We start from the raw sequence: 23,960 nt of genomic DNA on the forward strand, positions 1-23,960 counted from the left end.
CTCTCTCTCTCTCTCTCTCTCTCTCTCTCTCTCTCTCTCTCTCTCTCTCTGTGTGTGTGTGTGTGTGTGTGTGTGTGTGTAAGTGAGAAGACAGACAACTTGAGAGAGTCAGTTCAGGCCTTTGGGATTGGTGGTAAGTCCCTTTACCTGCCGAGTCATTTTGCTGGCCCAAGAATATGTGGTTTGGGGAGTGGATGGGTGTGTTCCACAGAAGGACACTTGAGATTTATAATGCTGGAAACAGACAGATTTATGGCATATTAAGTTTCTCCTATCTCTTAAACTGAATGTGATTTTCCTGCTTCTAAAATGTTACTATGTAAATAATCTTTTATTCGGATGACCTTTATAGTCTTTCTTGTGCATCATTAAGTGTCCCAGTCTGTTTAATAATAGATTGTGAAAGTTTGCTTTACTTCTTGCTCTCTTCCCATCCCAGTTGCACTCCACAAGATTTGAGTTAAAACCAGTTTAGAAATAATGACCTGTAAACTTGAACAGGTAAGTGGTCATGCTAATAGTTACCTCTATAAACCAAAACCTCCCTCTGTGGAATGCACCCATCCACTGGAAAAATCATAAATGAAAACCGTATCTTACAACACTCCTGCATGTGGGGGAGGGTACAGGGCTAAGCACTCAGAATCAGAAACACAGCACACAACACCCTGCTCCCCACAGGAAGCATGGGGAGGCCTAAGACGCCTCAACATACTAACTGCATTAAGACCACCTCAGTTCCTGGACCTCAAAAAAAAAAAAAATAGCCACATGTGTGAGGGGACCATCTGCCACGACTCTTCAGTCTAAGGGGCAGGTTCTCCTCTGTAAGACGCCAGCCCATAAAAGCAGGGCTAGACCAAGATCCCGTGGGCTAAGTCACTCTTACCACAATCGGAAACTTTGCCGTGTTCCAGGTGGAAGCTTAGCTGTTCTCGCTCTATGCTCTGGCCCTCTGGGGAGAGTTAATGATCAACACCTGAAACTTCAATGAATTAAGAGTGGCTGTGATTTAGATGAACCCTCTAGCAAAAGTACTTTGAAGATCAGTTCTTCATTGTAAATAGCTGTTAGTTCCCAGTGTGAGACATTTAATTCACGTTTCAGGAACTTTATAAAGCTTAAGCAAGGAGGGGGCTGAAGAGGTGGCTCAGCGGTTAAGAGCACTTGACTATTCTGAGGTCCTGAGTTCAATTCTCAGAAATTACATGGTGGCTCAGAACCATATGTAGTGGGATCTGATTCCCTCTTCTGGTGTGCATGAAGACAAAACCTCACATACATAAAATACATGGATGAGTTATGTCTTTAAAGAAAAAAGGTTTAGGCAAATGAACTAAACTTCTCCTCATGCCTCTTGCAGTTACTCTAACCCTGGAGTTTTCAACAGATGTAGTTACAGGCTGGGCAAGTGTCTTCATAAGGACCTTCTGCACAGCTTCAGGTTACTACAAAATATGAGGTGGACAGCACTGTACAAACCTGATCCCGACCATCACTCCCATCTTATTAATGTCCTTATTATGTACAGAGCTCGCTTAATCTTTCCATCTCCTCATGCAGTGGTTCATGGCTACTGGGAAGGTCACCTTCCTCAACTCCAAGAAATAAAACCTGGTGATTAAGTGAGTTGCCCAACTGCAGTCAGTCAGGGAGCTGACTTGTGGCAAAGCAGGAATTACAGAGAAAGAGGAAGCGTGGGAAGGGGAGAGGCTGAAGGTGTACCTAAGCAAACAGACATGGCTTTCCTCAGCTCTCAGTTTCCACCCTCAGTCCCCTTTTCAGGTACAAATAATAAAATCTGGTGAATGCAAACAGCTGCTCTACGGGAGGTTTGCAGTATTCCCTCCTTCTCCAGGTAAAACAAAGGCAAGCAATGCAAGGGTGTGCCAAGTTGGCCACAAAAGTCCCTGAAATGTTCTCACAACCCTGCCCCATCAGAAAGGAGAATGTGGGCTGGGGATGTGGCCCAGTTGGTAGAATGCCTGCCTGGATAAAGCCCTAGGTTCAAACCCAGCACCAAATAACCTGGCCTGCAACTAAAAACACCCAGGAGGTGGCCATGGGAGGACCAGATCATCTTCTGCTATACAGTGAGTCCCAGGCAAACCTGGGATACATGAGACCCTATCTCATAAAAGAAAAATGCAACAGACACACGGGCTGCACCAATATATAAATCTTTCTCTCTCCTAGTTTCAACTCTGACATAGTTTTCTTTTATTTCCATGGTGGATCTATGAATTCAGCTTCTGTGTACTAAAGCAGGAAGAACCATTTTTTACATTCCAAAAGAATCCAACCTGAGTTATTTCTCTGAGGCAGTGGCTGTGAAAGTTGACCATTAATGCAGTAGGAACTTAGTGTGACTAGTCACTGAGTACACTGATGACAGTGTCCCACTTAGGAAAAAGAATTATTATTTTTAAATTCGCTTTTGGGAGTTCTTTTTTTAAACCTGAAAACTTTCCTTTTTCTTCTGTTTAAAGCTATTTAAAACCATTCTATTATAGTTGTTTAATATGTAAGTTGTATTGCTATACATAAAGAATAATTTCTTAAAAATAGGAAATGTGTAGCAGAGAGACTGCAAAGAACCATTAGCTCTTGTATGAAAATAATTACTGTAGTAGACATAATAGGTTTATATGTGACTTGTTTTTTAAAAGCATGCATGAAACCATGCAAACAGGAAAAAAAATAATCATAACCTTTGGCAAATAAATAAGTATTTAACTATATGAAACCAATTGTGGTTTTTAACAGCAGGTCAGCAGGGGCTGGACAGCTGGCTCAGCGGTTAAGAGGGCACACACTGCCCTTGCAGAGGACCTGTCTTCAGGTCCCAACACTAATGCTGGATGGCTCCTGACCACCTGGAACTCCAGTTCCAAGGGATCCCATGCCTCCTTCTGGCCTCCAAGTGCACTGTACACCCGAGCACAAACCCAGACACACACACACTCACACACACACACACACACACACACACACACACACACAAAATGAAAGTTTTAAAAAGCATTTCTTTCATCTGAAAAAGAACATTTACAAAAACAAGAGCAACGATCTCATGTGAAACAGAAATATTGCAGTGTCCTCAGCCCCACAGCACGATACCAGTTCTATTCAACCCTGTTCTGGTAATTCTAAACAGTCAAAGTAAAGCAAGAAACAAAACAAACAAACAAACAAACAAAAAAGTATAGTAAAGAAGAAAAAAATTAGCAAATAACAGGACTGTGCTAATAGGAAAATACCAAGAATCTAATGATAACTTCCATCCGCAGAGAATATAGTGGATCATGACAAACTGACATAGCTTCAACTAGAAAAGGTCACGATAAATCACAAAATCGCACTTCTACATATGTTGAAGAGCTGTGGAAGCACTAAAGACCAAAATTGGAATTCCAGAGACACAGCCTCTGGACTGAGTCCATCTCCACACTTCTCCAGAAGTGTCTGCCAATTCTAGTGCAGATTCTGCTTGTCCCACACAGGGGAGCTCTACTACTAAAGGGGTAATATACGGTGACGAAATGAGGTGGATGTGGCAGGTTAATGCTGCAAGGAGCTCCAAGCTAGTTCTTCCCACAGACTCTCTAAAGTTCCACTGCATAACTAGCTACCAGGATGGATCGAAGAAAATGACAGCAAATATCAGAGAAGACACATAGGGCACCAGAACTCATACACTGCTACAGGAGCACAAACCCATACAGTCATCTCAAAATACGGTTGCAAAAAGCATGGAGGTTCACTCCTATAATTCAGCCCTCCAGAGTACGGGGACAGGAGGATTGCCACCAAGTTCAAGACAGGCGTGGCCTAGAGTGAGACACTGGCTGAAGAAGAAGGGAAGAGAGGAGAGGGGAGGGGAGGAGAGGGGAAGGAAAAACAACCAAACACTGTCACTAAATAATAATGTTGACACTGTGACCTAACAATTCACTGTTAAGATGGACATAGAATCTTATTAGAGTATATTATTATAGGAACACTATATATAATGCCTAGTGACTAAAAAGAGAAATACTGAGGTTCAATCACACAAATGAATAACACATACCAAGGACAAACCAAAACACAGCAGTGAGGTTGGCCTCATGATGTGAAGTCGAGGGAAGAGGCTGGATTCAGGAATGAGTGCTGTACAACTGCATGTGTATCGGGGACAAAAACACACCAAGCTATTTGCTCAGCGGGAAGGCCACTGCCTTGGGAAGGCACAGCAATTAAAAGGAACACAAGGAAGTCTTCCTGCTCACGTGCTGGTTACACAGGTATGTTCAGTTTACAGAACAACATCATGCTACACACATATTACATTTCAATCAAAAGTCCTTTTGAAAACATCATAAACACAGTAAAATTTAAAAATCAATTATTAGTATAAATACCAGTCATCAAAGGTTATTCTGAAAACCTTACCAATATTCTAATCCAAGAAGGCTAAGACATAATAGCCTAATGACTGTGACAATGACTCTAACCCTTTCTGTGGGTCCTGTGACAACTACTTCTGTTGATGCTATGGAACACAAAAGAAAGGAAACACAACTGAGCTTGGTCTGGTGGCACAGGCCTGGAACCTCAGCAGTAAAGGCTGACACAGGAGGATCTTGATGAGCGCGAGGAGCTAGGCATAGTGGTGCATAACTTTTTACTCGCTCCGGAGGCAGAGGCAGGTGGATTTCCTTGAGCCTGAAGCCAGCCTGATCTACACAGAACAGCCACAGTTCCAGGACAGCCGGTCTAAATAATGAGACCCTAGTCAAACAGCAAGTAACAATTTTTAAAAGGCAAAAAGGCCTGTATAAGACACAGCACAGACACCGAAGGAAAAGAAGCAAAACTAAATATCTGAACTCACTGTCATTCACATTTCAAAAGCTAGCTTTTAGTAATTACTTAAACTCTAAGTAAAGATTTAAAAATAAGGTGGGTAGGATATAGCTCAGTTGTATTTGTTTGGTATGTGCAAAGCCCTAGGTTTAATTACTAGTACCACAAAAAGCAAACAAACAAAAGGCCTTGATATTCTCTAAAAAACAATTAAGTGGCAAGCACTAAATGCAGCAAAAGTAAAAGCCAAACCACCATCATCATCACTGAATGAGACGGTCCTTTGAACCTGGTGATCATCAATCCGGCTGGATGGCTGACCGGTGAGCTCCAGGGATCACTACCTCCACAGTCTTGTCAGTGCTGGCCTAAGAGACAGGGGCTACCCAGTTACTCGGGTGCAAGGTCCCCACACCTGCCACAGAGCAATCCCTTTACTGACGAAGCCATATTTCCAGCCTCTCAAATGATAACATTTTTAATAAATTTTCTCAAATCTTTCAACCAGTAGAGGCTAGAGGGATGGCTCAGCTGTTAAAGAGTGCTTGCTGCTGTTCCAGGGGACCAAGGTTCAGTTCTCAGAACCCACACGGTAACTTATAACTGTCTATAATTCCAGTTCCACGGTACCTGACACCCTCTCCTGCTTCTGTAGGCACAGACACTCTTGCAGTGCACATACACACACACAGCAGGCAAAATACTCATACACATAAAGTTAATATTTTCCAACCTTTGTATCAGACAATCAGGATTTGAATTATGAATATTCAGGGAGGCAGTGGTGGCACATGCCTTTAAAGCCTAGTACTCGGGAGGCAGAGGCAGGTAGATGTCTGAGTTCAAGGCCACCCTGATCTACATAAGTGAGTTCCAAGACAGCCAGGGCTGCACAGAGAAACCCTGTTCAAAAACAAAGAAAAAAATTACACAAATACTTTACTTTCAAAAGAATATCATATAAAGTTCTATTTCTTCAAGTTCACACTTAATGTGTATACATGGATTATCTTTCTTACAGATCTTCTGTGAACCCAAAACAGCAAAGGCAGGTAAAAGACTGATTCATCACGGTTTCTAAAGATAAATCCAGACCAGTTATTGACCTGTAACTAATTCTCTCAGGACAGGCCTCCAAGGAAAGCAAATCATAAATACCCATATTTCTGTACAGAGGATATATCTTGAAGGCTCTTTTGTATAACACATACACCCTTGTTGTAAAACAATGGTTTAAAAAACAATCTTAAAAAAAAAGAAAAGAAAAATCCACTGATCACCTTTAGCCTGTTTTAGTAGTTATATTTCATCATTAACAAATGATCGCTTAGTTCCTCAGATCTGGGTGGGATACTACAGACTCTTGGAATTGGACTTTTCTCACCTCATCAAGAATCAAGTAAAATGCTCACTTGGGTTATTAAATCAGCAGGGACACCCTGCATCAGACGTGGGCAGTTTTATAGGTCTTCTCCAGTAAAATACATTTAAGTAAACGCCATTAGGCCTGGCACACAGAAGGCATGTACAAGTGGCAGCCTTACTATTAGAACCATCTTTGTTGCCGTGGTCCCTTAAGGGTGAGATGACAACAGACTGCCTCAGTAACCACTGTGTTATCACTGGCATTCTGCCTGCAGGCTCGTGCAAATTCCAACTGCATACTGTCATCTCCAGAGGTCGAAAACATCAGGCAGACTATCAGGAAAGCAGGTAACTAGCCATTCCTGTGTAACTGCTGTGGGTGGGGCAATACTTTATAATCAGTAGTCCTCGTCAGTTGACAACTTCACCTCCTCCCAGGGGACATCTGCCAATGTTTGGAGATATTTTTGACTGTCACAAATGACGAGTGCTGAGGCCAGGGGGGCTGCTAGGCACCCTGTGGTGCACATGACAGCTCCCACAGTAAGGGATTAACCTGGCTCAAAATGTCAACCAGACCGAGGGTGAAAGAGTATCCTTCCCAGCTCTGCTTTTTTGTCCTCAAAAATAAGGAATGAGAACCATCACAACCAATTCCATAAGTTTAAGACCAGGAGACAGTCTCATCAAAATGAAGAAACTATCATAAACTCCAATCTACCTACCTACCTACATCTAAACAGAAAAGGCTTAAATGAGAAGGAAGAAAGCTGACCATGAAGGAAAGGGAAGATCTATAGAAACTTGTCTTGGAATGCACAGTCTAGGACATGAGTAAGGGTGGACCTTAAAAAGGAGCACAGACCCCGTGGGAGCATGTACCGACTGACCCTACGGGATGCCACTCAGTTAGGGCCTTGCAGTGAACCAACAGACAGATCCTGGGAAATGAGTCCTCGGAGAAGTTATTCGGCTACAGTCACACAGGCATTAAATGGGGGATTAGGAACCAAATCCAAATCTTTACACACAGAGCCATGCTCTTAACCGCTTCACTATTTTAACATACCTACAGACTACACAGTTCTAGAAGGATGGTTACTTATAGGTAACAGGAGAGCAAGCCACCTCTGCTTCTTTGCGTATATTCTTTGCCAAGTCAAGCTTACTGGACTGGAAGGCACTATTCTCTGTTCACTGAATTTATAGGCTCCAAACCAAACTTGTTCTTGCCCCTCCCCGCCTTTGACTGTCCATCTCACAGCAAAGCTAATTAACAGAGAAAAGAAGCAAGATACAAATGTTTTCAGCTTCCCATCCCTTTCTTCTTCACTCTGCTCCCTGGATTACATAGATAACACGCAGAGTTAGGACTGTCCTGAGCTCTATTTTCAACTGTAAGGGTGTTTAAAATAAGGAACTTGAGCCTTATAATATCTGTACCCCTGGGGGGGGCAAGGACAGCACCCTCAATAGGAGAGACCAAGGCCACTCCTGCCACATCCTGTGGAGCTGCTCCTCAGGCTCTTGTCACTCCACACCACTGGTGAGTGATTGGCCCGTTTACTCATAACCTTTGAACTTGGCACACATCTGCAGTGTTCTTGCAGGCCCTCCCTGGTTACACCTCTGCACTTGACTCAGGACTTGTCTCTCCTACTGGGCTGCCAAGGAAGATGGTGTTGTCCTTGTCCTACCACGGGACACAGATATTATAGCTCAAGTTCCTTATTTTTTTTTTTTTTATTTGTAGACACTGATCTGTGTTCTGCCCACCACAAGGGCCCGAGGCTCTGATTCTTTCCTCCCTGAACAGCAAAGTGTGTCTGTAGCACCAAGAATTTCTTTCTAATTTTGGTTTCTCCACTAAAAACAGCCATGGCTCCTTGAAGAAATGGTTGACACCAATGACTAGAATAAGTACTAATAAACCTGGAACTCCTTAGGGACCAAAAGACGATAAAGTGCTAACAGAATGATTAGACATTCAAAGGACAGAAGCTAGCATTCAGACTGCCAATGCCCATATTTGGAACAATTTGAGTGTTGGACTAATAAGGTCATTCAGTACACAGCCAGTCTGGCTCTAGCCAGGGCTACATAAGCCCGTCTCAGAAAACAAAACTGCCCAGGCAGAAACCTCTATGGGGATCTGGAGACATCTCAGTTGATAAAATGTTTGTCATGCAAGCACGAGAGCCTAGGCTCAGATCCCAAGCGTCCACCTGACAAAAACTGGACATGGTAGTACCTACACTGGAGAGGCAGAGGAGAATTCCTGGAGCTGCCCAGCTAATCTTGGGGGTAGTGTGTGCTCTTCAAGTCAGTGAGAGACCCCATTTCAAACAGTAAGATAAAGAGCCATAGAGGAAGACATGTTGACCTCCAGCCTGCACACTATAAACACACACACACATGAACATGTGCACACACACATGATCATAAATCAAGAGCAGGGGCTTGATTCATGAAGGTGTAGTAGATAAAGTGCCTACTGTGTAAGCACAAGGGCATGAGTCCAAACAGCACCCACATCAAAGCCAGGGATGGTAGTGCTCATCTACTGCTGGGGTATAGGGTAAGGGGTGATTACAGGCGGATCCCTGAAGCTCGCTGGCCAGCCAGCTCCACATTAAAAGTAAGTTGGTGAGCAATTAAACAACATCACCTTTGGCATCCACACAGGAGGTCAGGCAGGACACATCACTCACACACACACACACACACACACACCCCTCACACAGGGCCAGTCCCAGCTACATATTGAGACTGTGTCTCAAAGATAAAACAATAAATAAAACAAATTAATAGTTTATTAAAAAAAACAATGTATTAAGTAGTTTTAAAGTAGTTTCCCAAAAGATAACAAAAGGAAAAAATAATTATATAAGAAAGAAGGCAAGGATGAACTGTGAAATTGATCAAAGTCAGTAAGGAGACCAGTAAACGCCAGATACCTTTGCTAGCACACAGTGAGAACACTGGCATCAGGCCTGGGGCAGACTCTCAGAAGCTGGAAAAACTACATGAAATCACCAGGAGAAATATGTAAACCCAAACTGGGAACATTCTACGAGGTGTGTGAGCTCGAGTCAAGGTTTTAAAAGGTAAACTAAGACTGTGGGGACTTTATTGTCTAAGACTAAAAGGATCCATAACAAAAGACAACACAAACTCTGAGCTGAACATCTTCATTTAAGGTTTCTAAGAAAAGATCCAACGGTGGCAACTGGAAAATCAGAGGAAGACCTGAGGTTTGAGTGGCAGCAGCACACCAGTGTTAACTTTCTTTTTCTTCCTTCCCTCTCTTTTGCTTTTTGATATATATATATCTCAAATATATATAGCTACAATGTGATATTTTCACATATGCATACACTATGGAATGATTCAATGAATTAACATATCATTACCTCATATTTTTATCATTTTGTGGCAAAAGCATTTGAATTTTACTTTCTTAGCAATTTTGAAACATATGTCACCATTGGGAAAACTTATTTCTTGGCTGGGCCACAGCTCAGTGGCATAGCACTTGACCCTGGGCTCACCCCTGCCACAGTGAAAACAGTAGTCCTTAAAAGCCTTGGTCTTTCTCACAGTCCATCTCTGATTCTTCCTTTCTTCTACTCAACAGCATGAATTTACAGGTCCAGCTTTCCCCCCAAAGCCTTGTGTGGCCCGGAGCATCATATCCTAGAACCCGGCTGTTGACCAAGCCCAAAGTTTACAGTCCTATACAAATTACACAGCCTTGTAAATGTCACCTGTTGCCTTTCATCCTCCTTCCTCTGTGGAATACACTTACTCAGAACACCATGGGAGTCTTCCACTGATCCCTAAGAAAAGCCACCTGCCTCTGCATAGGAGAACTTGAAGAAGTCAATGATCAGATCAAGAGCCAAGGTCAAAACCTCAATCCCTCTGACCCAACTGTGTGCTCAGTTACTTCAGAGACAAAAATATCTTGGCATCCCACTAAGCAACTTTCCAACATCCTGAAGTTTTGCCACAAACAAGTCAGGCCGTGGTTCTGGAACCAGATAAACCCTAGAGGTAGCAGAAAAGCAGCTGATCGATGAGACAACTATGTGACTGAGGGGCCAGCACGATAGCTCCGTCTCAACTCTTCCAATGACCAAGAGCCTGGTGAGTGAGCACTCCTGGAAGGATACATCCCAGCATTGGGGTGGCTGAGTCAGGAAGACTTCAGGCTTGAAAGTTGGCCGAGGCTACACAGTAAGTATAAGCAGAACTACACAGGAAGACTCTGACTCATTAAAAATAAACAAAATAAAAATCTTGTGATTCAAAGCACCTGGAATTGAAACAACCCAGGACCATAGACAGACAGATTTAGATACTAAATGGATGCCCACACATGCCAAGCCCTGGGCTAGGTACTGGGGATAGCCCAAACGTGACCCTTGCTCCTTCTGAGCTCCTGCCCCAAAAAGAAATGTCCTAAAACCAGGTATCCTATAAGCTGAGCAGATCAGGCCCAGTGCTCACTACTGGACCCTGGTAGTACTCCTTAAAAATACCTAACACCTTGGAAGCTGGAATATACAACAGCATAGAGAAAAATGGCAGAATGCAGAAATTGCTAGAAAGGCCTCACTCACTACCTCTCCCTCTAGTTTGTTTCGGGACATAGTCTCATGTAGGCCAGGCCAGCCTACCCTCAAACTCCTGACCCTCCTTCTCTGCCTCCCGGTGAGTGTCACCAAGCCCATCACCCTTTCTCAATTATGTCAGTGTGAAATACTGAGGTCCTTACTTCTTCCCTCGCATCTACTCCCCCAAGGTTTCCCATTCTTTTTCTCAGGCTTTTCTTCTCCACTAACTTCTTCCTTTAACACCTACAGACTCCCTTACCCTTCTTGTTTTTGCTCAAGCCTGCTCATTCCCAATATCTGATTTTTCCACACAGTATCTCATTTTTTGTTCTTCAGAATGACTGTGTCAGATCCCAGGAAACCTGCCTTCTATCCTTTACTGTTTGCTGATGACCAACAAAATGGTCTTTTATCTTTCCTCAATATCCCGTTTCTCATCAAGCCCGTGTGACCGAGCACATCTACCATCCAACCTCTATCATCTTCCGCCTGAAATGGACATTTTTGGTTTCTTTGCAAACTCAGTTGTGTCGTGTGATACTTTTCTGGATGTGGTCTGATGAGAGAATGTTTTGCTGACACAGACACTTGAGAGGACGTGAGTGAGGTTTTGAAAGAGTATAAGTGAACGCCACTCTTGCATCACTTGGCTGACCCCACTTCTCCTGGTAATCCTGCTGCTTCTTGTCGCTTCCACACACTAGTGCTGATATGATGGAGCCTCACAGCTTCTTCTGTATCGAACTGCTGCTACTGATCCGTGTTTGGTGTTTTGGGCTGGACTGCTGATATCCTGACAACGAAGACTGGTCTTGTCCCTAAAGAACTACTTCTAGCAGGTCCTCATCGACCTTGTCCTGTTACCCATCTTTCTCTCCTACCTTTGGTTGGAGGGCTAGAAAGAAGGGTGAAGGGTTTAAGAGCGAAGTAGGTTTTAAAACACCTAAGCGTACATCTGTCCTCTGAACTCCCAAGCTCTCCACATCCATTTCCTCTTTATTCCTAAACAGCAGCACTCCTCAAGGATGTACCCTCTACATCTCTCCATAAATATTTTCTGTACAACCACACTGGACATCCATACTCTCACCTCTACACCCACTGTGAGAAACCACCTTCGACATTCTTGCCAAAGGCCAGTCATATTTCAATGGTTCTAGCCAGTCTCCCCACCTATCGACTGCTTCCGACTCAGACCACTATGTATGTCCTTTCCAAAACAACCTCACCATCTGACTTCCCATCTCCACCAAAGATGCCAAGCTACCTTCAGGGAAGTGACGTAATGACAGCTAAGCCCTGAGGCACCTACATGAGCCCAGCTGAATTCTTAACTGGCCGAGCCACCTACTATGTATCAATCTAATCCAATCCTTTGAGCACCAACCTCTTTACAGAGAAAAGGAGGACTAACAGCACTACTCTCCTGCAGAACTCTAGGGGCCACTAAACAACATGTGCAAGTGTATAATGTACAAACGGCACTCAATAAATATTAACCACTAAACCTTCAAGATTAACAGTACCAAGAACAGCTAGGATCTTACAGTTGGGCCTACTTCACCCACGTCAGAGGTCGTTCTTAGTTTAGGGTCTTCTACACCCATGTCTGACCTTCAAGCAGTGGGAATTAAAGAAACTTCAGCAGTTCTTAGTACTCACTAACCTAACTTTGACCTTTTAGTCGACTCCTTCCCCTACTACCTATGTATGAACTGGACCTCCATTTTATTTCCCTTCCTAGGTGATTAAGGACTGTCTAGTCCTGTCCAGTATCCTGAGAAGCCCCGTGCCATCCATCTTTCTGAAGGCAAAAGCCAGTTGCCTACAAGGCTGTGCCACTGTGCCCCACTGCAGTACCTGACCAACCTGTTCTCTTGTTGGCATGCCTTAAGAAAAACAGCTACTTGCCAGACAGGACCAACATCTCACCTAGATGGCCTTCTTCCCAGCCTGCAGCTCAATCTCTGTGTCTTCTCTACTCTGAGCCCCTCCTAGTCTAGCCTCACACCGCACTTATCTTAAAGTCATTAATTCTAAGACCTTGGGCTCCACCCTTCCATGCCTAACCAGTCATTATAGGCCGCAGGATCTTCTCTCACACATCATCTAATGGGTCTCTTTATCCTTGTCTTTTAGACTTACGTGTGTTTGTGTCTCAATGTCTATGCAGCCTACGACTCCTGGACTCATGCCCCATCTATCAAAGCAGCTGGGACTACAGGTGTGCACCCCTGCGTCCAGCTAGCTCCATCCGTGTTTATCTATCCCTGAGCCTGTCCTGCCCAGTAGCAGGACTCAAATCATGACCTCATACGTGACAGGCCAGTCCACCACTAAGATATGTCCCTAGCCTCTATTTGCATTACTTTGATGTCTACTTAAATTTCAAATTGAGTTTCTAAAAACCAGTGAGATTAATCATCTAAAACATAACATTCGTATGTCATGTCATCACTGAAAAGTATATGGAGCTTTCTACTTCCTAGGGGATAAAAATCTTACTGCCTATTAATGATATTACGAGTTTTCCTGCTTCTTTTAGTCTTTGCTAATCCCACGTTGTCTACCTCTAAGTCTACCAACTATACCCCATTCACCAAACTTTATGGTTCAAATCCTATGTTCTCAGTAAAACCATCCCTTGTCTCACAGGTAGAAGAGTGCTATCAGCAGAGCACCACAATGTGAATAAGCAAAAGAGTCAGGCAAGTGACTATGACCAGGAAAGATGATTTTGTAAACAGATCAGAGAGGATGGGGGCAGGACAGACTCCATAGGGTCTTCTTGGGCATTGTAGAGACTATGTCTCAACTGAAGAATTTTTGTAATTAAGAGATGAAGTAACTTAGATTTCAAAAGATGATGCTATAGTGGGTGACAAGACTTGTGTAGAGAGACAGGTTCAGACACAATGAGACCAGTGAAGAGGCTATTCTATTAGTCTGAGTGACGCAAAATAAAGTAGGCGAGGGCAGCAGAAGGAAGTGATCAGAATTAGGATGAGCACGCTGAGTGGATGAAGGATTTAAGAAAGAAGTCAAGGATGAGTGAGTTATTAGCTTAAACAAATGGAGAAGAAAAGGGATGGCACAACAATAGAGAACATACCTGGCTTTAAAGGTCCTGGAATCAACCTCCAGTAGTATAAGAAAACAACCAAAAAAAATTATTAAAAAAAAATACAAGATCAGGGCTGGGGCAACAGCTGTGTGGATAAAGTGCTTGCCATGCAAACATGAGGACCTCCTGAGTTCAAATTCTACCAGGAAGATGGAAGACAGAATCAGGAGAATCCCAGGAAGAGCATGAGCTAGCCTGGAGTACACAGTGGCAGACAACAAACAAGACCCTGCCTCAAACACAGTAAAAGGCAAAGACAGGCCTCAAGCTGTTCTCTGACCTCCACATATTCACTGTGGCATATGCGCATGTTAGAGCAAAGCAGTGAAAGAACAGACTTTGTGGGAAGAGGTTAGGATTGGGAGACAGAACTGGGATATAGGGCTGGAGAGATGGCTCAGCGGCTAAGAGCACTGACTGCCCTTCCAGAGTTCCTGAGTTCAATTCCCAGCAACCACATGGTGGCTCACAACCATCGGTAATATACATTAAATAAATATTTAAAAAAAAGAGGGGTTGGGGATTTAGCTCAGTGGTAGAGTGGTTCGGTCCCCAGTTCCGGAAAAAAAAAAAAGAAAAGAAAAGAAATGGGGTGTAGGGGAGAAGACAGAGATGGGGTATACGGGAGAAGACAGATGGGGTGAAGGAGAGAAAACAGATGAGATGCAGGGGGAGAGGATAGGGCTGGTGGTATAGGGCAGTTGCCTAGCATATACAAAGCACTTGTTCAATTGTTACAGTGACAAAAGTTATCAAGATAGGGGTTGGGGATTTAGCTCAGTGGTAGAGCGCTTGCCTAGGAAGCGCAAGGCCCTGGGTTCGGTCCCCAGCTCCGGGGAAAAAAAAAAAAAAGGTAGTTTTTGGACACATTAAGTTTAAAATACATATGGGGGGCTAGAGAGATGGCTCAGCAGTTAAAGAGTACTAGCTACTCTTCCAGAAGACCTGGATTCAATTCCCAGTACCCACATGGCAGCTAACAATTATTTGTAATTCCAGTCCCGAGATTTGTAACCCTTTTCTGGACATGTGGGTCCCAGTCATGCACACATGTACATAGTGGGCAGACATACATGCAGGTAAAACACCTATACATATAAAAATAAAATTACACACACACACACACACACACACACACACACACACACACAGAAAATGTTGAGTGGGAAGTTTATTACCTAAATCTGAAATTCAGAAGACTGATCTTAGTAGCAACAGGCTTAGCTCATAGAATGTCTGAATTAAGGACAGATGAGCATCAGTAATGTCCTACACAGAATCCATGTAGCCAGATGTCATGATATGCTGCCCAGGTGACTGGGGAACTGAACTGTTCATTTAGTTAACTTAAAAAGATGCATGTCGCTCCACAAAGCTGTCCTCTGACACCCTGACATACATGTATTATGTACTTCCTCCCACACACATCACATACATCATATATTAAATGACGAACAGGTTATATACAATAAACAACTGGTTTAGGTATAACTAGAGAATGGAGATGTAGCTCAATTGGTAACACGCTGGCCTATGTGTAAAGTCCTGGAATCAATCCCCAACACTACATAAACCAAGCATGATGGCTCCTGCTTGTGGAATAAACCTGTAATCTTAGTAGATGGAAGATCAGAAGTTCGAAATCAGCCTCAACTACACAGAGAGTTTCAGGACAGCTTGGAATACATGAGACCCTGTCTCAAACAAACAACAAAAAACCCACAGCAGTGTCTGAACTTGCAATAGACATGTGTTTGAAACCTATAATCCTGGGAGAAAGGAGGACACCTGCCAATCTGAAGTCAACCTGTGCTACCTGGCAAAACACTAACTCCAAAAAGAGGAGGAGGAGGAGGAGGATGAGGAGGAGGAGGAGGAGGAGGAAGAGGAAGAGGAGGAAGAGGAAGAGGAGGAGGAGGAGGGGGAGGAAAAAGAGGGGGAGGAAGAGGATGAGGAAGAAGAAGAGGAAGAAGAGGAGGAAGAGGAGGAAGAGGAGGAGGGGGGAGGAGGAGGAAAAGAAGGAAGGGGAAAAGAGAAGAGGAAGAAAAAGAAAAAAAAGTAGTTTGGACCAGAGTTGGCCATAATAATAAATTCTAGCACTGTAATTCTAGCACTCTGGTGTCTGAGGCAGGAGGATCTCAACTTCAATGCCAGCCCTTGTGCCACATAGCCGGGGGGATTTTATTCTGAGTTAGTGCAGAACTGCTGATGGTATCTAAAGAACACAGTGGCTCAGGGAAAGTGGCACAGGAAGGGATTAATCTGACAACAAGGATCAGTTTATAGGGAGTCAGAGTGTGACCTAAAAAACAAGTCTACACTGAAGACTGCACACTGACTTATTGGAACGAGCAGTCTGGGGACTTGGAATGTTGAAGACAGAAAGCCAAACTACCTTGTAGTCCCCTTAGCAGCCATCCATCACCACACGTATGTCTGTCTGATTAACACGTGATGACTATCAGTAAACCTTTGGCATATATCAGTACCACTCGCTTCCATTAACCCAAAAGCTCAGATAGCGTCACAGCCTCTATCTATGAAGATGTCTCCAATTTGCTGTAACCCTGCCTGATAGCTCGATGTACTTGTTAATTGCACTGATGTGTGCCTTTCTTTTGTTCTGTGAGTGTAAAAGTTCATGTAGACCAGGGCCAATGGTTTATACCTACAACCTAGCACTTGGGAGGCTGAGGAAGGCCACCGTGAATCTGAGATTGGCCTGAGCTGCTCAGTGAGCTGGTCAGAATGAGGTATTGAATTAGATAATCACTCAACAAATAAAAAAAAGTTAACCCACTCTTTGTATCATACAAAAAAAATTTAAAAAAAATAGAAACACTTTTAAAAGGCAAAGAAGGCGAGAAGCAGTTCTTTGGAGACGAGTTAAAGCTTCTATTTTAGTTTATTTATTTAGACACAGGTCTCACTTATATCTCAGACAGCCCTCTAACTCCTGATCTTCTTGCCTCTGCCTCTCAAGTACAGACATATGCTACCACACCACACAGCTCTGTAACTCCAGCTCCAAGGAAACCCGACATCCTTTTCTAGCCTCTAAAGACACTACACTCACATGTGTACACACACACACACACACACACACACACACACACACACACACACACACACACAATTAAAAATAAAAATACTAGGCATGGTGTCAGCATTTGGGAGCCAGGAGCAGGAGGATGTCTATAAATTCAAGGCCAGCCTGGTCTAAGTAGTGAGTTCCAGAACAGCTAAAGCTGCATAGTGAGACCCTGTCTCAGAAATAGACAAGCAAACTAACTAGCAAATACTGAGATTAAGGTAAAAATCATCTTTAAAAAAAAATGAAGAGTTTAGCCAGGCATTGGTAATGCATGCCTTTTATCCCAGAGACAGAGGTAGAGCAAGAAGATGTCTGAGTTCAAGGCCAGTCTGGTCTACAGTGTCAATTCTAGAACAGCCAATGCTACATAGAAAAACCCTGCCTTGAAACCAAACAAAAACAAAAGAAGGGGGTAGCTTTGTGGGATTGGCTGGCTAGCTCAGATGGGGAAGGTGCTTGATACAATAGCCTGAGGACCTGAGTTTGATTTCTGGACCTACATAAGGGTGAAAGGAGAAAATTAACTCTACACAGTTGCCCTCTGACTTCTAAACAGAAATACAACCACACATATGTAAACATTTAAAAAGGATTTTATCAGGTTGGAGAGATGGCTCAGCAGTTAAAAGCACCAACTGCTCTTCCAGAGGTCCTGGGTCCAATTCCCAGCAACCACATGGTGGCTCATACCCATCTGTAATGGGATCTGGTGCCCTCTGCTGGTGTGTCTGAAGACAGTGACAGAGTACTCACATACGACAAATAAAAAAAATCTTAAAAAAAGAAAAAAAAAGAATTTTATGAGTTCCACTTTGAAAGAAAGGTAAACAGATATGATTTTAAGGGGAACAAAACCAAATACTTTTCTAAATAAATTAAAAGGAACAAAGGACAAAAGTAGAGATGTTTAATAAAATATCAGAGGCAAAGGAATACAACTCTCCATTATTTATGACTGAAAGCTCCTGAGGGACATGATTTAAGACCGATGATCTCTGCCATCCTTACACTGCTAGGCATACCGGGCAATCAAAACAATATAGATGCTCGATTAAGGAACTCGAATAGTGGTCAAACAAACAAAAAGCAGTAAGGCCAGACAGAAGGCAAGCCAAGTAAAGGCCATAGTCAAGGTTCCAGGGCCCAATACTCCTAGGAAACCTACCACTACGGAGATAAAGCGTTCTAGCCTTGGCGGCAGAGCTGGACGACAGGAGACAGGTGGATTCTCCGGGTACGTATCTAGGACTCTAAACTACAAACCGTGAGACATAGAGGAAAGCCGCACTGATAAAACTCATACGGACGACTCCCACTCGTGCCCTACAGTGGTAGACTGGTGTACACCCTAATTTCTGAGGCAGATGAGCCGGACATAGCTTTCTCTTTTACAGGCTGATGCTGAGGATACCCAAGGATACCCTGTCCTTTTTAAGATCAAAACCTCTGGAAGAGCACTCAGGGCTCTTCACACCCCCACCCCCCCAGTCATCTCCTCAGCCGGTTACCTTGTCCATTTACATTACTAAAAGGCATTTGTTCAGTTAAAACTGGTTTAACACCCCCCCCCAATCATTTCCTAAGACTTTGTGCGTTAGAGGCAAGCACTTTACCACTGACTGAGCTACACCCCAGCCCTAAAAGGCCTGACCAGCTAATAGTCTCAGTCACTGCAGAGGGGTACACTACTGTCGCCTAAGCATGATGTGGAGTAGAGAAACAGAAGAGCCAACAGCAAAGCTGACTAAGGCTCTGCTGTCTGCCCCAAGAGCTTGCCAAGGACAGGGGATTACTAGGTTCCCCAATACTTAAGATAATTCTATCCCCAATGTCCACTGTAGCTGTACAGAGAACTACTTTTTATTTACTCATTTTTATTTGTTTAAAATGTTCAAGTTTACATTAACTATCTATTTTCTGTGTGGATATGTACGCGCATGTGTGTACCACGACGCTTGTGCAGAGGTCAGAGGACAACTCACAGAAGTTGGTTTTCTCCCACCATGTGGGTTCCAGAGATCAAACTCATATTGTCAGGCTTGGCAACTGGCGCCTTTACCCACTGAGCCATCTGACTGGACTACTCTTAAATGAATTATCTTACACATCTCCCTGTTAAGAGGTTATCCCAGGAAACGAATGCTCAAACACTGGCCTAGGCATTGTACCACAGTGGGTTGTAACAAGCACTCACCTGTTCTCCCAGGTGACTAACTCTGTTAAAGCATTACTTTTACTATATACAGTAAGACTAACTTCCTTAAGGTCTGAATGTGAGGCTAAAAAGATGGCTCAGTAGTTAAGAGCACTGGCTGCTCTTGCAGAGGACCCAGGTTCAATTCCCAGCACATGATCTTTTGAAACTCCAGCTCCAGGGGATCTGACACCCTCTTCTGACCATCAGTACTAGACTGCACATACATACATGCAGGCAAAATACTCACCCACATACAATATAACATTTTTTAAATGGAATAAAACAAAGATGGGGATATACGGTAGCGTCAAACATTAACTGTTCCTTTCCTAAAACTATGCTCTGACCCCTTTGATTAGCCCTGACTTTGCCATAGCTTTCGTCAGTCACTCTTATATATAGCTTTTCTGGACGGTTGACTTCATTCATTAAGTTCTGAGCCTTCTGAACTTCCTTCTCTGAGAGCCTTATCTTGAAGCCTGATTCAATAGCAGTAGGAGAAAACCTGTCAGTAAAATGCTCAGAGGGTGTGTGTGCCCATCATTAATCTCCCGTTTGAGAGGCAGAGGCAGGAAAAACATAGCCTGGGCTCCAAGAGGCCTTGTCTCAAGAATAAATAAATTGAGGGCTGGCAAGAGTTAAGAGTACTTGCTGCTTTTCCAAAGGACCTGAGCTCAGTTCCCAGGACCAGTGCCTAGCAGCTCACAAACCACCTGCTATAGCTCCAGAGGATTTGACCCCTCTTCTGACCTCCACCAGCACAGCAGTTGTGTGCACAAGCCCACATACACTTACACACACACACACACACAGACAGACTGAGAGAGAGACAGACTGAGAGAGAGACAGACAGACAGAGAGACTGAGAGAGAGCCTGGAAAAATGGCCCAGCCGTTAAGAGTGCTTCCTGCTCTTACAGAGGACCTAAGTCTGATTCCCAACACCACATGGTCAACTTACAACCGTCCCTAACTCCAGTTCCATGGGATCTGGCCTTTGTGGGTATACATGCAGGCAAAATACTCATGCACGTAAAATAAAAATAAACCTTAAATTTTAAGAAATAAAAATAAACGTTCAAAAATAGTTAGGACCTAATCAAGTAGAGACTAAAATAAGCAAAGTGTGCATAAAATCATTGAATAATGTGAACCATCTGTGTGTCTGACTTTCTTGGAGGCCACAGGAGGGCATCTCCTGGATCCCCTGGAACTGGAGTTATGGATGGTTGTGAAGCACTCTTTGAGTGCTGGGAATAGAACTTAGATCCTCTGAAAGAGCAACGAGTGCTCTTAACCTCTGAGCCGTCTCTCCAGCCTCAGGCCAGTCTGGTCTTCATAGCGTGGTCTTGTCTCAAAGAACAAAATAAGAATTAACTAGTTTCCAGGGACTAAGCCACTACCTAAAGACTATACATGGACTGACCCTGGACTCTGACCTCATAGGTAGCAATGAATAGCCTAGTAAGGGCACCAGTGGGAGGGGAAGCCCTTGGTCCTGCCAAGACTGAACCCCCAGTGAACGTGATTGTTGGGGGGAGGGCGGCAAGGGGGGAGGGTGGAGAGGGGAACACCCATAAAGAAGGGGAGGGGGAGGGATTAGGGGGATGTTTGCCCGGAAATCAGGAAAGGGAATAACATTCGAAATGTAAATAAGAAATACTCAAGTTAATTAAAAAAAAAAAAAAGAATTAACTAGTTAATGGGAGGAGGAGGAGGTAGGACATACAAACCACCTGGCTCTATTAAACTTAAAACAGATGCCCCTCGGCATGAGAGCATGTCTGTAACCCCAAAAGAACCAAGATCACCACAAATTTGAGGCAAGCCTGGTTTATGTGAAAGTTCCAAGTTCCATGACAGTGAGGGTCATGTGGGTCTCACAACCACAAACAAGGCCGGGAAGGAGCTCATCTGTTAAAGCAAACCCGACTCCGGTTCCTTCGTTCTCTAGCACAGCATAAACCACGTATGGTATAGTACATGCCTGTAATTCCAGAACCTGGGGATGGAAGTAGGAGGATCAGGAATTCTGTTACCCTCTGAAGGGTAGGGATTCAAGGCTACCTTGGACTACATGAGGTCCTGTCTTAAAAAAATAATCTGGGGGGCTGGGGATTTAGCTCAGCGGTAGAGGGCTTGCCTAGCAAGCACAAGGCCCTGGGTTCGGTCCCCAGCTCCGAAAAAAGAACCAAAAAAAAAAAAAAAAAAAAAAAAGGGAGGGAAAACAAGTTCCATAAACTCCTTATTGCTGCTGATCCCTCTGAATAACTCTGCTACCTTCACAGTCCAAGCAGTAAAGACTAAGCCCAGCAGGCAAGTTTCTCTGCTTCCGGTCTCTCCTCCCTTCCTTCCTATACAGATCTTTACATCCAATCTCCAAACCTCCCAGTTTCTTTTGATCACAACCCCCTCCTCAAGTCACAGTTTTTTTTTTTTATAAGTACACTGTAGTGTACTTTAGACAGGTACCTTTAGAAGAAGGTATCATACCTCATTACAGATGACTGTAAGCCACCATGTGGTTGCTGGGATTTGAACTCAGGACCTCTGGAAGAACAGTCAATGCTCTTAACCACTGAGCCATCTCTCCAGCCCAAGTCACAGGTTTTTGTTTGTTTGTTTTTTGAGGAGGGCAAGGAGCATTGTGGATTGAACCTAGGGCTTCACACACAGTAAGAGAAGCAAGACCTCTACTACTAGGCTATAGAACCAGCCCTGTTTTATTTATTTATTTTTTTAATTTCAAGGTCCTTTTAAAAGATGTATTTATTTTTATGTATGGGTACTGTACCTATGCAAACTGCCACTCTCTTCGGAGACACCAGAAGAGGGCATCAGATCTCATTGCAAATGGTTGTGAGCCACCATGTGGTTGCTAGGAATTGAATCCGGGACCTCTGGAAGAGCGGTCAGTGTTCTTAACCGCTGAGCCATCTCTCCAGCCCTTAGTTTTGATTTTTAAAGAGAATCTCCCTAGGCTGTGCAGGCTGACCTAGAACTCCCTCTGCAGGCCTTGAATTGCAATCCTCTTGCCTCAGCCTCCCAAGTAACTTGAGATTACTTGCCTGTGCAACACCAGGCCTGCTTCCGATTGAAAGGTATTCATGAGACCCTCCGGAATATGTATTATTATTCAAAGATTCTGGGGACAGGAGATCTTAACTACAATTCAAGGCCCACCATTATACAGCATTTGTGCCTTCTTAATTCCCCCAGGGAAATTCCCTAAAGCTTCAAGTAATCTGTTCACTGTCTCCCAACAAACTATCAGCACACCTGGCCTGCATTACGTCCACACAGGCCTAGATTCCAGGACCTCGGCCATTCCGCCAAAGATCAGTCCAGATCTCCTGACCCACCTCTGCCCCTCACTGCCCATCCTGCCCACTGTCAAGCTCCTCTCTTGTCAAATGGTTCCAGCCAAATCAACATTGCTTAGAAGGCATATCACATAGGGACAAAAGCCCAAACACAGTGTGCTTCATACAGCGGGTCCTAAATACTAGTAAAATCAAGGGGGGCTTTCAAATAATGATCTAAGTAGACCAAGATAATGCTGCCTAGCTCTCTTGACTCACGGACCGAAAATGTGTTGTATACAGAGCAGAGCAGAGCAAAGGGAGCAAAGCTACTAACTGCGAGAGCATGCATTCTAAACTTGGTTTTGCCATAATCTCTGCAACTGTAGGAGAAATCACTAAAATCTCTCTAAGCCTGTGTTGTTTTAGGTGTGAAACACGGCAGATGCCGTGCGGGATTCCAAGGTATCTTTCGGCTCCCCAGTCCCCGTCTTCTCACTCCCGACGAGGCAGGCAAACTTTTACAGTTCCCAACGCTCACCGCCCTAGTCCAGCAAACTTGGTCCCCGCGGAGACAGAGCTGCGGGGTGAGAAGCGGTCTCTCACGACTCACTGGATCCCCTCACCTCATGGCACCGGGGCCCGCCTCAGGTGGCGGGCTGCTCACGGCAAACAGCCGGAGTGCGCAGCTCCCTGAGCGGCCGGGCTGCCTCTGGCGGCCCCGCGCTCCGCTGCACTTGTGGCGTTCTCCTAGCTATCCGTGGACACCGTCTCCGTCCGCCCTCCCCGCCAGGCCCAACCCTCCCCGGTCCCCCGGGGCGGCCTCGGCGCGAACGTCCACGCACCCGGCGGGCCGGACTGGCAGCGTGAGGGGCGGCGGCGGCGCTAAGTGCTGAATCACCACTTTGCAGCAGCACAGCACAACCACGGTGACCCGCGGGCCGCGTGGGCCTGGACGCTCGGGACGCTTACCCACACAGTCGCTTCACGGGAGGCGGGCGAGCGCCGAGGATGGAGTGCAAGGTGCTGGGCAGCGCGGGGTGCAGCAGCCACACGAGCCCGTTCCGCATACCCCGGCGCAGCCGCTGCGATCTCGGCGAACGCTTCCTTTTGGCGCTGGGAGCCGGCCCTGCGCATTGCGCATGCCCAGTCCGCCGTACCGCGCCGCCTCTAGGGAGAGGGGGAACGATCTCCGCTCCGGGTTTTACGTGGAGCCGGGCGGGAGGGGACGGCCGCAGCCTTGGCTCGGGCTAGCTGGCAGGTGGGTCGTCGTTTAAGCACCGGAGCCTCGGAGGCCCGGCAGCCAGTCCTTCCTAGGCCAGCAGTGTCCTAGCCGGGGTCCAACCCGGCGCGCCGCTGAGGCCGAGGGTTTCCTGGCCTCGGCGTGGTGTGGGGCACAAAGCGGTAGGTCC

At 44.8% G+C, this 23,960-nt stretch overlaps 1 protein-coding gene and 1 long non-coding RNA gene across 10 annotated transcripts in view; one reads left to right on the forward strand and one right to left on the reverse strand.

The window, feature by feature from the left end:
• Positions 1-23,692, reverse strand: part of Ide (insulin degrading enzyme) — a 99,095-nt gene extending 75,403 nt beyond the window's left edge. For 2 of the 7 annotated variants that reach the window (XM_087638447.1, XM_087638370.1), the window contains exon 1: positions 23,175-23,320. In XM_087638447.1, the coding sequence (XP_087494573.1) occupies positions 23,175-23,179 (5 nt within the window). In that variant the 5' untranslated portion in view covers positions 23,180-23,320. Of the gene's footprint in view, positions 1-4,072; positions 4,145-6,232; positions 6,462-23,174; positions 23,321-23,393 lie in introns of those variants that run through there. The other 5 variants (XM_087638313.1, XM_087638272.1, XM_087638410.1 and 2 more) reach the window with 5 other exon arrangements.
• Positions 4,010-13,352, forward strand: LOC147997105 (uncharacterized). 3 transcript variants are annotated; one of them, XR_015653261.1, is made up of 3 exons: positions 4,010-4,286; positions 6,489-6,561; positions 9,851-10,527. It is a non-coding gene; the product is annotated as an uncharacterized LOC147997105 (long non-coding RNA). The 3 variants fall into 3 exon arrangements; XR_015653262.1 differs by lacking the exon at positions 4,010-4,286 and adding an exon at positions 12,972-13,352 and having other exon boundaries at positions 6,442-6,561; positions 9,851-10,452; XR_015653260.1 differs by lacking the exon at positions 4,010-4,286 and having other exon boundaries at positions 6,443-6,561.
• Positions 23,693-23,960: the final 268 nt, after the last annotated feature.

The sequence above is a fragment of the Rattus norvegicus genome, chromosome 1 (assembly GCF_021556685.1).
Source record: "Rattus norvegicus strain SHRSP/BbbUtx chromosome 1, alternate assembly SHRSP_T2T, whole genome shotgun sequence".
In the NCBI taxonomy this organism is placed as follows: Eukaryota; Metazoa; Chordata; class Mammalia; order Rodentia; family Muridae; genus Rattus; species Rattus norvegicus.